The sequence below is a fragment of the Diadema antillarum genome, unplaced genomic scaffold (genome assembly GCF_040938485.1).
Source record: "Diadema antillarum isolate AM-2024a unplaced genomic scaffold, OU_Dant_1.0 seq00001734_RagTag, whole genome shotgun sequence".
In the NCBI taxonomy this organism is placed as follows: Eukaryota; Metazoa; Echinodermata; class Echinoidea; order Diadematoida; family Diadematidae; genus Diadema; species Diadema antillarum.
The window spans coordinates 228,052-243,448 of NW_027272419.1; the positions used below are offsets into that span (position 1 = coordinate 228,052).

Here is a 15,397-nt window from a genome sequence, read left to right on the forward strand (position 1 = left end):
GCAATACATAACATTTGACAATTTATATTTATTTTAACAATTACTTTTAAGAGCCAAAGTCATAAAGTATAATATAAAATACACATGCGAGTGAATACAATAATAATGAAAGAAACAAGACATTCTTTCCTTTCTTTGGATGACAAGAAAGAGAATAATATTACGGTGATGAAAAAGCGTGATCTATACTGGAAAGCAGAACTCGTATGATAATAAAACACTCGATCGATCGCTCAATCACTCCATATTGCAGGACTTTTACATTCTTAGTTTCAATCGCCGTAGTTTTAATTCGTTATCAATTTTTCTTTTCATTTTTTTTATTCACACCCTATAACACAGCCTCCTATTTGTACCTTGGTGAACTCTGTCTTCGCTTATGTGTTGGTATTAACCCTTTTTTTTAAATACAGAAGTGATTCACGTATCTCCTCACACTATATTTTCTCTTATAAGAAATAAACGTCATTGATTTCGCATGATTATGTACATGCGAATGCTGAAAATGAAATAAATTAAATAAACTGAAATGAAATAAATGATATTCAAATAATTTGAATACGTACGTGAGAAGAGGAAATAATAAATCTAATTAAGGAAAATATAAGTGTAGAAATGACTAAGAGAGTTGTCCATGCTAAACTGTCCCTATATAATGTGATTACCATTCTCGAGTCATTTTTCAAGACAAATTAAGAAATCGCAAAAGTACTTTTCTACCAAAATTTTTGGAATACTATTACATAGATTAGTGTTAGATGTCTGTCGACCAGCACCCAGCTGAAATAAGCGAAAATACAATAAAGTAGAGTGAAAATTCATCCCACCTTTTCCAGCTTAGAATATGCGCAGCTGAACAGACCGAGTATTCAGACCATTAAAAATTTCGAGAGAAAAAAAGCAAAGATTAGGAGTAAAAACATTTTGCCACGAAACAAAAGTTTCACGTGTCTTCACCTGTACATTGTACTGAAAATCGTAATTTCTGAAGATAAATATGACGTCAACCTCACAGTTGTCAGTCAGCCTCTCCTGATGAACAAATACGTTACGTAGTCTAGCTTTAAAGACGTTAATCTTGTCTATGCAAAATTGGTCTGGACTTCACTAAAAGTAATGACAATAGAGATTTAAGAATTAGACTACGGAGGATCTATCTTAAATAAATAAACAATCAAGCTCCGTTTTCTCCATTAAATTCTTTGTTTAAACAAGATTAGTTTAGTGCTAATATACGAGGATAGTAGCAGGTGCTGATTTAAAGTCTAGGTCTATGTTTATTGTATACTAGTATGTCGGAAATTCGTGTGGAAGAAAAGCTTTAGAATTAGAAGTCTGTCTGATATCGTAAACGGGATCGGGAGTAAGTGGTAATTTCAACTTCTTTGTATAAAAATGGCGCATTGGTTCCACAGAAATCCGCTCAAAGCTACGAATGTAGTAAATTTTGATCTTGGAAAACAAGCCAGCACTCCTCTTGCCAGGAATATTTGCAGGTAAGATCACCGCGCCGATAGAATAGGGCACTGCAATCAAAATGCTTAGTCCCAAGCGTACGCGTTCGTGTCGTTGTAGTAAGGCTTTCTTTATCTCATCAAGTCTTTTTGGGCCCCTGAGCTCGAATTGATCCTTGGCTTTTATTCACTAGTTAGATTTAGTGTAAATATTAACTTGCAGTTGCGCTTGTTATGGTTAAAATTTATAATGTAAAATCTAAATGTATAAAATTTAGATATAAAATAAGATAATTAATTATAAATATAATGAATTTGCAAAGACTGTTCTATGAATGTTTCCAGCACATTTGGACCTATATAACTGTTATCTTTAGATCTAGTATTTTCTAACATTAGAGTTCTAATAGTTATCATTCATAATAAATAGAATTATTGGCAATAGAACCTATTGCATTTATAATGTTCTAGACTTTATACTAGATCTGTTAATGAGTGTTATCCAGTCTCAATGGTCAAGACTGGAAAACGAAAAAAAAAATTAACAACGTTACGTTACTTGTAATAATAGGTCTAAGATTTACTTATAAAGTTGGCTAGAATTCCCAGCTTCCTGCACATATCTTATTTTATAGTGTAGAGCTTCTACTGTACTTTGGTGTACATCCGATTACATGTATTGAACATTAATCTGCATTTGTTTCATTTCTAGTTCATTGTGTTATTCAAAGAAACAACCATCACAAACGATGAAGTCAAACAAATAATATTATTTCCTTATTCATTTGATATATTGATACGCTTGTAGATTGATATTTGTTGTGAATGCAATGTGATGCTCAATGTGAAATCTGTAAATTAAAAGATAAGTAGCCTACCACATGTGATGTAGCATCCTTATCATGACTGTGTCACTCTTGCAAACACAAAATATGAATTGAAACTGTTAAGTCATGATTTCATTCCACCCCCTCAAGTAGAGGCAAAACACTCTGTCCCTCAGAACATAAAATGAAGGTCCACGTGTGAGAAACACAGCTCGTGCATGTAAAAGATCTCGCTGCAATCATTCATCGCAAAGAGCAGGGTGCTTAACCTGGTGAAGTGGTATCGCCTTACATGCAACTGCACCCCATGGAAGACCAGTGTGAACTAGTGCAGCTAAATACATGTATATGCTATCGTATCCAGCCATCTTCTCAGATGGAAAAATAAAACAAACAAAACAAACGTCAGTACATGCATGTCTGGCAGTAATCAAGTTGAGTTTGGGAATCATGATTTGCACAGGCTTAATACAATTCATATCTGGATTCACAAACATTATCATAACTGATGATTACCATAATAATGAGTACCGTAGTCATAAGAACCATTATCTTCCAAACATACACTTCCAATCACAAAGCAATATATAGAGTGAATCCCCATGTACCAAGATTTATCTTAATCAATCTGTTTTTCATTCTCTCTCATTCCGTTAACCCCTACTTATCTTACAGTGAAGCCAAGACTGCACGAGCAGCCCTACTCGCTCTTCTTCCAAACCCAAACATAGATATAGCAGCTCTGAATGCTGCTGCAGAGAAGTACCTCGGCATTTTGCGTGGCTTTGTGGAGCCCACTACAGATCCGAACGCAAAACCAGCTGCACAGTCTGTAAGTTTGTGTTGTTCAATGTTAAATGTTTATTTTTTTTTTTTTTGCAGTGATCAATGCCCATAACCAAAAAAGGGTATTTTCATCTGCCACACATTTGATTAAAAATGTTAGAAGTGAGATGAGTGCCCATAGCATTCAAAGGATATATTCTGCTAGTATTAGTACTTTTTGATTGAATGTAATGAAGGCACTCTGAGTGTTTTTGTTTCCCAGGTGAGATAAATCATATGTGGGGGAAATAGGAAGCAGATGCTCCTGTTGAGGGTTTTGCAAGAAGCAGACTGTGCAATATGCCATCAGACTTTCATACTAACCCATTCCTTCTGATAGTATCAAAATCCCTATATGTAGACTTTTTTTTTAGGCTTCACCAGGTGGGCTTAAGGCAGTGGGTGCAAGGATGTAGCCAAAGAGATTCAGGTGTTTCTTTGATTTTACAAGCAGCTGTCCATCACAAGCCTTTCCATAGTGTCAATTTTCCTTTGATTGATTCCCTTCTTTCTTTTTAACCAGCTATGACAAATTTCCCATGGTTTCATTTCATTGTTAACACATTACTTAGTAGTGAGTTTACTTCGTTATTTGGACAAGAAATATGGCAGTGAAATATTTGCTCTTTTTATCCTTATTTTCCCACTGGTATCACAATGCACAAATGCACTTTGGGAAAATCATATGGCAAAATACTGTACATGTATATTTCATGTTTCCAGCATGTCACTGTATGGAGGCTTATGTGTAGGCCCTACGTGTTTAGCCAATAAAATGTGTGTAACATCTCCATACGGGCACAATAGGAACTGCTGCATTTTCTTGATTTCATGCTTTTTCAATGATTCATATCCCAGCAGGGGTCAGGTGATGGAGAAGGAGGTCAAGAGCAGGAAATGGTGGCCAGTGGGTCACAGGACGGCAAACTGAGAAATGCCATCAAGTTCACGTGGTCCAACAGCCTGGGGGAAAAGCACACGTGAGTAGCAGCATCAGTCATGTATCTTTTCCACTGCCATCAGATCTTGTCATGAAATGTCACAATTTCATATCAAGGCATATTAAAAGACAAGTTCACCTTCATAAACATAAGGATTGAGAGAATGTAGCAATATTAGTAGAACACATCATTGAAAGTTTGAGGAAAATCAGACAATCCGTTCAAAAGTTATGAATTTTTGAAGTTTTTGTGCAGTACCCGCTGGATGAGAAGACTACTGCATTGTATGAATAACTTAGATGTCACATGCGTACAACAATATAAGGAAAATATAAAGAGAATTTCACAAAATTCCATCTTTTGAAAAAAGTACACATTCCCCTGACTCGTTACCGATAAATGTTATGGATAATATTATTCCCCCTGCCTTTAGAAAGAGGCAAGTCAATTGCTCTTTTATTATGCGAAAAAAGTGAAAATATGTTGAATTTTCTTTTATATTTTCTTTATACTGTTGTACGCATATGACTCACAAGCTGTAGTAGTCTCCTCATCCAGCGGTTCCAACACAAAAATTTTAAAAATTCATAACTTTTGCATCGATTGTCCAATTTTCCTCAAACTTTCACTGATGTGTTCTACTAATATTGTTGCATTTTCTCAATCCTTATGTTTATGAAGGTGAACTTGTCCTTTAAGAGATTTTAACCCTATCACACTGTAGATTCTTTAAAATGGTTGTTAATGCATGATAAAAAAAATGGGCAAATAATGCTGATCCCTCGTGGTTTGCCCAAGGTGACTGGCAATAGTCAGCAAACCGCATCAACCAGGCACATTGTGCCATATATCGTATTAAGAAGAACACAATGCATGATAAAAGCTGCAAGAGCTTTTGTTCTGTTTTATCTTGATATAAAGATTTGTGTGATTTTGGTGAAGAAGACTCTACAGAGACCTGTGAAAAGTTCAACATGCAAATTTGCTTTTAAAGTTAGGTATTGAACTCTTTTTCATGATGGAAATAAAAGATGATGTGATCTCTCTTTTTGTCATAAATCTGAATACATTATCTAACTATGTCTTTTGGTGTGTGGGTTTTGTTTTGCTTGATTGTTTGTTTGTGTTTGTTTGGTTTTTTTTTTTTTTTTTTTGGGGGGGGGGGGGGTGTTGTTGTAAAATGTAACATTTCAGTAGATGACACAACAGAAAGAATTGTTTGTGACGTTTGTTTCTATCTTACTAAGTACCAATGTAGGAAATGCTGTCCTGAACGGAGAAATGCATACACGTACGTCACATTCATATCGGCATTAGAGTCAATATTTTCACGTGTTTTAAATTTCGCGAATAGCAGCTGACTCGCAAAATTCGCGGAAATAAAATCCTTGCAAAATATTCGGCGTATACAGTATTCTTTAGGCATAGATATGAATTTCCAGTGTTGATGCTGAATGCTGATTTTTCAATCATTTCTTCTTGCAGCTCCCAGTATGACGTTGTCTTTGAGCAAATCATGATTCTATTCAACATTGCCCTGTGGCACACCAAACATGCAGCAGCACTGGCAGGGGCCAAGGAAGAGTGAGTTAAAATTACCATGGAAACTTCATGATATGAGACCTCATCCTAATGTAGTTTAACATGCTGTTGTGTGACTTGTGTCATTTATTTATGACTAATTTGTCCCCGCCGAACAAGTTCGAGCAGGGGACTATGAAACGGGCTCCATACGTGTGTGTGTCCATTCGTGTGTCCGTGCGTGTGTCCGTGTGTCCGTGTGTGTGTGCGTCCGTGTGTGATCAAAATGCTACAAAATGCTACTCATTCGCCATTTCTAACCCGATTTCGATTCCGTTTGCTTTATGTGATAGCACTAGGTGAGGGCTTCAAAACTTCTACACAGAATTTTGACCTTTGACTTCTTTGACATTTGACCTTGATTTTTTACCTGTATTGTACATTTTGCTACAAAATGCTACTCCTTCGCCAATTTTAACCCGATTTCGATTCCATTTGCTTTATGTGATGGCACTAGGTGAGGGCTTCAAAACTTCTACACAGAATTTTGACCTTTGACTTCTTTGACCTTTGACCTTTACTTTTTACCTATATTGTGCATTGGCTACAAAATGCTACTCCTTCGCCATTTCTAACCCGATTTCGATTCCGTTTGCTTTATGTGATGGCACTAGGTGAGGGCTTCAAAACTTCTACACAGAATTTTGACCTTTGACTTCTTTGACCTTTGACCTTGATTTTTGACCTATATTGTTCATTTTGCTACAAAATGCTACTTCCGGCGGGGACATATATTACGCACCGCGTAATTTCTACTTTTCCTTGTTGATATGTGGAAAACTCTCATTTGCAAGTGCAATGGTGAGAGGTGGAATGAGAAATACTTGCATCATCATCATAGTCCTGGTACCATTATGGGATTACAGTTCATGACACAATAATCACTGATTTAAATTCTTGTTTGTGTATTCATTCTATTATTGCTTTATTTCTTTCTGTTGTTTCTCATTGTGTGCACAGTAGTATTTGAGGCAATGTTTTCTGAAATGGTAATCCATCCATACATAGTTATTTCTTGTCAACACAACTAAGGTTAGATTGACATTAGAACCTTAATAGAATCTGGTGTTTGTCTGTGTGTTTGGCAATGCAAAAATAAACTGAAGAAAGGTTATGAGATCTTATGTCAAAGATCATAATTCATTCATTTTTTAAATTTCAACTTTGATATGTTGCTATGTCCTACAGCATTGAAGACAATGATGCCAAAGAAGTTCACAAATGCTTGCGATCAGCAGCTGGGATATTTAAGTACATTGACGTAAGTACCTCGGTAGGAGAACATACTTTGCCGATAATGGCACTCCACTTGTTCGGAAAATAGTCTTGGGTATTTCTCATAAGTCACTTGAAGTTTTACCAGAATAGCAAAACTAGAGTTTTGGTGTCTCCCACAAGAGTCACTTGAAGTTACCAGAATAATAGAACTGGTTACTGGGAACTGGATGAATTGTAGAACCTCACTTCCATGAAAACAAATTTACAAGTACAACCTGTCAGTTCAGTGTAGATATCAGAAATTGTGAAATCATAAATGGAAAAATGCACATGCTCCTACGGATATTGAAGCATGGTTGGGCAAAATGAGAGTTTGATATACCCCAGCAGGTAGAATTGAAGATTATGCCCTTCGCTTAGCCTGTACAAGCATTTAGGGCTTTCCTCTTTTTTTTTTTTTTATCTCTGCATCTATCCAAATCCTACTAGAGTAAGAGCAGTGTCAATTGATGTTTTGAATCTGTAACTTCTTCTCCTACACAAACTTCAAGACTGTTTTTGTTCTAATTCATTCTATTTACTGCTCGTTACTTCAAGTTGTGAGTGATAATAGAAACATATGTACATCATCATTCAAGAATTCAGGTGCGTTATAATGATTTCTATACAAAATTGTATTTCCAAACAGGAGACCCTGACGGCAAAGTTGTTTGAGAGGACTGGAGATGGCACAGACCTTGACCCTAACGTTCTCAAGGCGTACATCCAACAGTGTACAGCAGAGGCACAGGAAGGTGTGTTGGTTCATATTTCCCAGTAGTTAAAAATTTATCAGTGTTCATTGCCCTATTTTCAAGAATTCAATTTTTCAATTTAGCAGTTGCATTGATAGTATTTGTTCTTCCTGCTATGCACAATTTTCTGCACAGCTTTAGCTCTTTCTTACACATTACTTTATCATCTTGATAGTTGTGTCAGTTTGTAGTTGTCAAACAGTCAATCTAACTGACCTTGCTCGGTTATGCCACAAGAGCTACTAATCACAAACCAAGTTGAAGTACCTTAATGACACTTGGTGTGTATGGCCATACATAGATAAATGTGGGTAGCAGTCAGAGGACAAAGGTCATAGGGTTAAGTTCAGGGGCCACAATGGAGCACAGCTAATCAAAACAATGCATTTGGTCAATGGTGACGAACAGTGGGCAAAATCTTGTCAATTAGTGCCAGGGTAAGCCTGGTGAAGTAGTTTGACGGGATGTTTCATTATGTCTGGAACTATAAATTTGTAACATTTTTAAGCATCACTTCAAAATGTTCTATGATCATTGCTCAGTTTAGTGGTATGAAGGACCTCATATAGAGGTGGATCATCTTTTCAAAGCTGTATGCTCAGAAACGTATTCTGTTCTTTGCATACTGTTTCTGCTCTCCAGTCACTGTGGCCCGTGCTATTGAGATGAAGCATGCCACCAATCTGGTGTCGTCCCTCGCCTTCGAGACGGGAAAACTCTTCAAACTGGCGGACAATTCCCTGAAGGCAGTCGAAGAGACCCTCGTCAACAAGTGGCGCAAGTACCTGCAGCTGAAGGCCACATTCTACCTTGCGTATGTGAGTTAAAGGGAAAATCCTCTCCATGCCCAAGTTAGCTGTATTGAATAGAGTGAAATCAGACCAGCAGAATTGTCAAGATATGTGTGCTTCAAAGCAACAAGGACGTTCTTTCAATTCATTTAATTTCTATTCTAATTTTATTTCTGATATCACACAAATTCTTTCAAATACAATAATCACACGAAATTGATGTAATACATATTACATGAACATACATTTGAAAGTGGAAAAGAAAAAAAAAGTGCAATACCTATGTTAAATTGTCTAAACAAAATCATTGTGTTATTAACCCATTGAGGAAGAGCTGATATTGCTACAACACACATTTCCCATAGACACCTGCTTGAGTATACTCAGGACTTGTCTTCAACAGGTTAAAAAGAGGGTCACATGTAAAAGATAACCTTGTAGAGATGTGGGTTAGACCGGCAACGAGTACTGTACATCACTCTAATAGCAGGGTTAAGATGTTCCCTGCATGCAATTCTTATTGTGGTGGTCATCACCTGTCTTGTGTTCTGGCCCCCAACTGCAGGCGCACTGCTACCACGCCCAGACCCTCCTGGCCCAGGACAAGTGTGGCGCTGCGGTCAGGTCGGCGAAGGAAAGCCAGACACGTAAGTCTGCCTTGCCATGTTTACCAGGAGTTGAGAGTTTGTGTGAGAAGGGAGACCTTGTCAGTAGTGTGGAAGGATTGGGTTAGTGTATATATGCGAGTGTGTGTAATGGGGGGTGTCAATTGCTAAGGAGGGAAGATCATGCCTGTAGTTATGAAGGATGTTGAAATGGAAGTGATGTTTTCAGCCATGTTACTTGACCGTGCCTTATCTCTGCCTCATTGCCTTTAAGATTGTACTAACAGTACTTGGGCTTGCCATCAGATGTTTTCTGATTAACATGACCATATATTTGGTATCTGATGTGAATGCATTATTTCATGAGAGTTGTACTATCCCTGGTAATCATGATTCCTTCTCATCTTTCTACCTCACACTTCTTTCTATTCATAAACATTTGACTTTGCCACAATGAAGGGCCCCATCTTATACATGAATAAACCATATGCCATACATTGAGGGGGGGGGGGGGGGATATGGGCTATTGATTAAAACAGAAAGAGAAAGAGGAAGTATAAGTATTTGAGTAAATAGAGTAGAAATCATCTTCACCAAAAGGATGATGAACTACTGCAGGCAGAAGAACACTTCAGTGAACTATATTTTCAGTTATGCAGCTGATAACTTCAAGTTTATATTCACCAGTCTGCAGTATATCTTTACTGATGATAGTGAGACTAAAAAAAAAAAAGAATATTGCTGGAAGTGTGCCATACAGCACACAGAAAGTGAATCGTTCTTAGGTCTAATAACTTTGAGAAAGATATGGAAATCAGTTGCTCCCTTGCTCTTCACACTTGTATATGAATCATTTCACTGGCATTTGAATTGTATTCATACATTCTTTTTGTAACTCTTTTCTGTCACTAGGCAACTAGTAGACCATTGCTCTGAACTGATGGAGTAGATATGAAACTGGCAAATATGGAATAACACAGTAGCATTTCTTTCACCATGGCAAGGCATATGATTAATAAATGTTGAGCTTTTCCAGCAGAAGAAAACACCAGAGCACTTCACTGTCATACAGAGTAAACAAAGATTACAGAGAAGATGTTAGATATGTGATATGCTTTCTCTCCCTGAAGAATACCAGAAGGCGGAGGAGTTGGGACGGACATACGCGTCTACCAAAGGCCCAGGGAGGAGTGCGAAACCCCAGGAGCATGCCTTCTTCCGTCGTCTTGGCCCACTCATCAGGAGGAACCTGGAGAAAGTAGAGAGAGAGAATGGATTTATGTGAGTGCCTCAGCACCATCAATATGGTGCTCTTGTTCTTATCTCATTATGTATGAACCACTTATTGAGTCTGTACCAAGGGTTTGCTTTTTTTTTTTCTTCAATAGATGTCTCATACCATGCATCATTTGATGTTACTGAAATGCAAGTAGTATTAACTTAGTCATGAAATATACTCCACTTTTGCACCAAGATTTTTTTTTTTTTTAAAGGAAGAGAAACTAAGATACTTCTTTCATTTCTCATTTGGCAATTGTAAGTTATAGCCACATCTTTCATTTGCGTAAATGATGCATGCATTTCATATCTCATGATACATATTTGCCCATATGATTATCTTAATGTAAATGGATATATGATGGCCATCTCAGTCAATTTTTTTTATATTTCTTATAACCCTCAACTTTAAATAGTCACATAGAAGTGATATGAGATAAATGTCTGGATTGAAATCTTTGCGACTTGGAGGAAAAGAACCAAATTGAAAGTCCGTATTTTTTTCTGTCAGTGACATAAAACGTCCCTATGATTGAGCCTATTGCATGCAATATACTTTCTATTGCAGATGTTTACACATCCTTTTGATAAAGATTTAAGCTATTGGCAATTTGTCTTTTTTTTTAAACTGTCGTATGAAGAGAAGACTTTTATGTACAATATCAGCACTTGATATGTGCATACAATCTTACTGCAGTGATGATGTAGAATGTAGCCAGTCAGGGAGAGTGATATTTGTTCAGTGATATTGATTTCAATTCAGCACAACTTCAGGTTGCTAAATGGAGGCCAGTTTGCATTTATTTTGAATAGCAAAGATTGGAATGACTGTGGCAATAAATTCAATACTCACAAGTGATTGGCTGTTTTCTCACTACCGTTGTAGTAACTGCAATTATTTTGTAGATGACAATAATCAGATACCCCTTTGTGAAATGGGAGTCTGGTCTGTGCATACTGTAAGTAGACATATGCATAACTTTAAAGGTAGACCCCATGCATTCAGTGACTCACATCAATTCTCACATCCAGCTACTACCAGAAGGTCCCAGATGAGGTGCCAGAACTCCCCACCAAGGCCACGTACGGTCTGGCCAGCCCCGTGGATTTTGAGATGCCAAGCAAGTCCGAGGACTGGACAGCAGAAACCTACAGCGGCTTCAAAGTTGCCAATGCTAGTCCAGAGGAGGTGTGTATATGCATCCTATCATTTTACTTTAACCCGTTGAGGAGGGTTTGCTTTTTGCTACAACACGCATTTCCCCATAGACGCTTGCCCGAGTATACTCGGGGCTTGTCCTCAATGGGTTAAGAAAACAGGTCAGTTGGAAAGCTGTTCCTAGTTTTCCCGTCATCACTAAATCATAATCTTTTTTTTTTCTTTCAGCTCATCAATTTTTGGCTGAAATTTTGAAATATTTTCATCGTAATTGTTGGAGGAAATACATACATTATCAATGTTGGTGGCAGGCATGTCAGCTGTGTATTTTGATAAACCCTTTCCCCGACTTCAGGAAGAATGGGTTGTAAGCCACAGCCACACTATTTTACATTAATTTAAAGTTCATTTCCACATCATATGTCCAAGTTGACTATATTTGATAGAACAACTCAAATGAACAGAATGGTAAATGTTTAATTGTAATTTTGCGTAAAATAAAAAAGTGAAGGATGTTATCATTTGCACATTTCACCAAAAAGTTCACATTCCACAAGTTACCCATTTTAGATCTGGTTTTTGTGAGAATCAACCTTTTTGTTTGATTGTATATCAAAGACAACATAAACAGTGTGTTTAATTTGACTATAATGATTTTGAGGATATCTTCTTTGGTATCTGTTTGATTAATCAAGGATGATGGAAAATTATGAGCAAATTATATAATATTCTCTGTTTGCTGAAGAAATGATTTGAGAAATTATTGGTTGAAGACAGTCACTTGTGTATTGGAGACTTATTTGGTATGACAAAAGGGAATACCATTGAACTTTTGTTGGATAGAATAAGACACTTTGGAGCATACGCCGGACAAACCCGCTGCAATATACAACAATAACACGGATCAGTTACCATACATGATTCAGTTATAGCGCAAATAAATGTCATATCTGTATACCAGATATTCATGTTCCTATTAGTATACTTCCCTGAAAACAGTTTGCTTACCATGGTTATGTTTCTCTCTCTTTCTCTCTCGTGATTGCTGTTGCATTCCATCAACCATTCCCCCCAGAGAGCGAAAGAGAAGGACGACACTCCGAAGCCCGTGAAGGAAGTTCCTGTAAATCCGACGGACAAGGAGTCCAGTAACAGCAGTGGCTGCATTGTCTCATAGGACACCGTTGCCGTGGGTGACCGTTTAGAGAATCCTTTTAACCAGGGAGTGCTCCACACTCCAGAAAAGAAGCTTTCCAATCGACCAACTCATGACATTTTAAGATTTTGCTTAAAGTCTCCACAAAATTGTACATATAGACTCTGGATTACTGAAAAGAATTTACGGAATGTTGATTTCTTTCAATAAGATTATTTTTTTGATTGATTTTGCTGTATAAAGTTAAGACCACAGTAATGTGCATTTAAGATAAGAGAAGACACCAGTTCATATCTGTGTAAAAAGGAAAAGACATGGTACCCCACTGAAAAATAACAACAAAAAAGATATACTTGTTTCAAGACCACTTAAAACCAATCCACTCTTGCTAATCTTGTTTGTAAATGAGTTGCGATGGCTTAGTGCATTGCTGCCATATATGTGGCAGTTCATTAAGAGACAATTATTTCTTGACAGGGTAAATTCATTGTTGAAGCGATTTCAATTTTGAATTTGTGGTCCAGTTGCACTTTCAGAGTGGCAGTCCTCATTGTTTTTATTTAAATCTTAATCAATATGCCATTAAAGGTCCAGTTTACCTTTGGGAGCAATCATTTGCAAAATGTTCAAGATATCGCCTTTCATTCATATGTGTAGGTTTGTTGTACCACAAAACACCCTTCCATGTGAAATTTTTGCAATAAAGCCTAAGTTATAAGGAGAGGTGAGCATTTTTCTCAATAAACCGTAGCAGTATACGGTTTAGTTTGGAAACATTTTTATTATAACTATTGTTCACATTTTGTATATTTAACAAAACTATTGTTCACATTTTGTACATTTAACAATACTTAGAATCGATTTTACTGATTCCAATTTTCACAGAGGTTGTTTCTATCCCTAACTCATACTTTAGAACTATTTTAAAGCATTAATGCTGGGTTTTTGTTTCATCTGCAAATGGTAATTTATGCCTTTAAGTTATTGTCTGAGTGCATATCAGAAGCAAACTTGATAAGGATGATCTGTTTTCCTCTATTTGTAGTATTGTTATTGTCTTCTTCAAATATCATCTACCTGATAGCAGCATCAACTTGTGTTGAACGTCAGCTGTGCTAATTCAAGTGAGGTAGTGAACTTTCTACTACTCGTGTGTCCTTCACATTGCATTCATTTCATCATTACCATGAAGATGATGCAGTTATGGAGAGACATCTATGATCCCATACATAAGTATTTTTGTGTTGTGTCTGAGTGTGATCTTCAAGCATAAGGAATTGGGCATGACTGAGAAGCATGCTCAATTTTAATGGTCTCATCAAAACATTCTTCACAATACTGCATACTTTTATTACACAAGCACTGATAAGCAAAGTGTGTGACATGTTTTCATTGCATTCCTTTGCTATCAAATGCTTGATAAATATGTTGTAAGTGCATACTGATACTGAAGGTGTTTTGGTTTTCTTGTTGATAATTCACTACCATTTGCAAGACCAAACATCTGTGAAGTGGGGTATCTTATTACAATTCACAGCCTTTTGCCTGCAGTCATTGACCCGATTTTAAACAGGTAGTTGAAAATAAGTCCATGGTTTGAATTCATTCTCTGAATGAAAAATGAGTGCAAAGTCAGTCTACATTACATGCCCATGTTGGCTTGTGTTCATGACTGGAAGTCTATTTGCATACAATGTAAGTGCCGTGTCACACATGTTTACACAATTAAAAATGTGCATAATCAATGGACGAGATTTTAACTTCCGTTGTGAATCCCGACCAGGCATTGCACTATAGTGAATGAGTTTGCAACAGATACCTTTGAAATATTTTGAAGAGTTTATATGAAACACCCTTTATAAGACACAGCTTAGTTTCACATATTTAACAGTTGCAAATGATTTTGCCAATACAGGTTTACATGCATTATTTTAGATACCATGTGTAACTCCGCAGCATGTAAGCATAGCTCATGGAATTTTAATGGTACTTTACTGACTTTGGCAGAGTGTGGTATGTAATGAACGACTCAAATTTGCGCTGAACTCAATTGCTTTTGGTTATCATATCTATGCATAGCTGTAGACGGCATCCTATGTAATCATAACTGTAATGTGCCATTCAACCCTGGCATGAGCATGGACTTGGATGTAGAGTATTTGGTACAAGTGTAATTTGTCCTTTCTGAATGTAATTTTTGTACATGAGCCATTCACATTGTCGCTTGGAACCATTTATTGTGTTCCTTGCACGCAGTGTGTCCCACACAGTATGGCACTGTGTTCCATGTTACACCAATCTTCTGATAGTCTGAAATAAACCACAGGTTAGAGGTCAGTATTGTGAAGACCTGGATACTCTTACGTTCACTACTGATTTTCTTGTGGCACACTCATGGAACAAAATCAGTTTGAATAGGTATAACTGAAGTGTGTACAATGACTTATGATGCTATAATATAAGTATACACTAGTGCTGATTTGACTTCTGAGTTGTATGGCATTATGCTGTCATTCATTTGAACTAGTAAAAAAAAAAAAAAAAAAAAAAAAACGAAATATGATATGCATACTGTTTTGTATCTTGATCATACATGTGTTGGTATATAATCTTACCACCTGTTTTCTGGTGTTACTGGCTGGAACATGTATGTGGTCATTCTAATACTATATAAAACTATATGCATGTCTAATGTTATGATTTGTATATGAAATGTATGAATACTAACATGTATTTTGTACAAAATTTATGCGCAAGCATTTATAGTA

The 15,397-nt window shown here is 36.8% G+C and overlaps 1 protein-coding gene across 2 annotated transcripts; it reads left to right on the plus strand.

Moving 5' to 3' along the window:
- Positions 1–1,321: 1,321 nt before the first annotated feature.
- LOC139711936 (BRO1 domain-containing protein BROX-like) lies at positions 1,322–13,369 on the plus strand. Of its 2 annotated transcripts, none has more exons than XM_071623781.1 (11): positions 1,322–1,496; positions 2,957–3,113; positions 3,965–4,086; positions 5,533–5,631; positions 6,817–6,889; positions 7,535–7,640; positions 8,283–8,458; positions 8,997–9,078; positions 10,167–10,317; positions 11,347–11,503; positions 12,549–13,369. In XM_071623781.1, the coding sequence occupies exons 1-11, from the start codon at positions 1,396–1,398 to the stop codon at positions 12,648–12,650; spliced, it is 1,326 nt and encodes a 441-aa protein (XP_071479882.1). In that variant the 5' UTR covers positions 1,322–1,395; the 3' UTR covers positions 12,651–13,369. The 2 variants fall into 2 exon arrangements, with proteins under 2 accessions (XP_071479882.1, XP_071479883.1); XM_071623782.1 differs by having other exon boundaries at positions 3,968–4,086.
- Positions 13,370–15,397: the final 2,028 nt, after the last annotated feature.

Coding starts and splice junctions, on each gene's coding strand:
- LOC139711936 (XM_071623781.1), top strand. CDS start 1,396: ATGGCGCATTGGTTCCACAGAAATCCGCTCAAAGCTACGAATGTAGTA. Junction 4,087..5,532: donor AGCCTGGGGGAAAAGCACAC/GTGAGTAGCAGC, acceptor TTCTTCTTGCAG/CTCCCAGTATGACGTTGTCT. Junction 9,079..10,166: donor GGCGAAGGAAAGCCAGACAC/GTAAGTCTGCCT, acceptor CTCTCCCTGAAG/AATACCAGAAGGCGGAGGAG.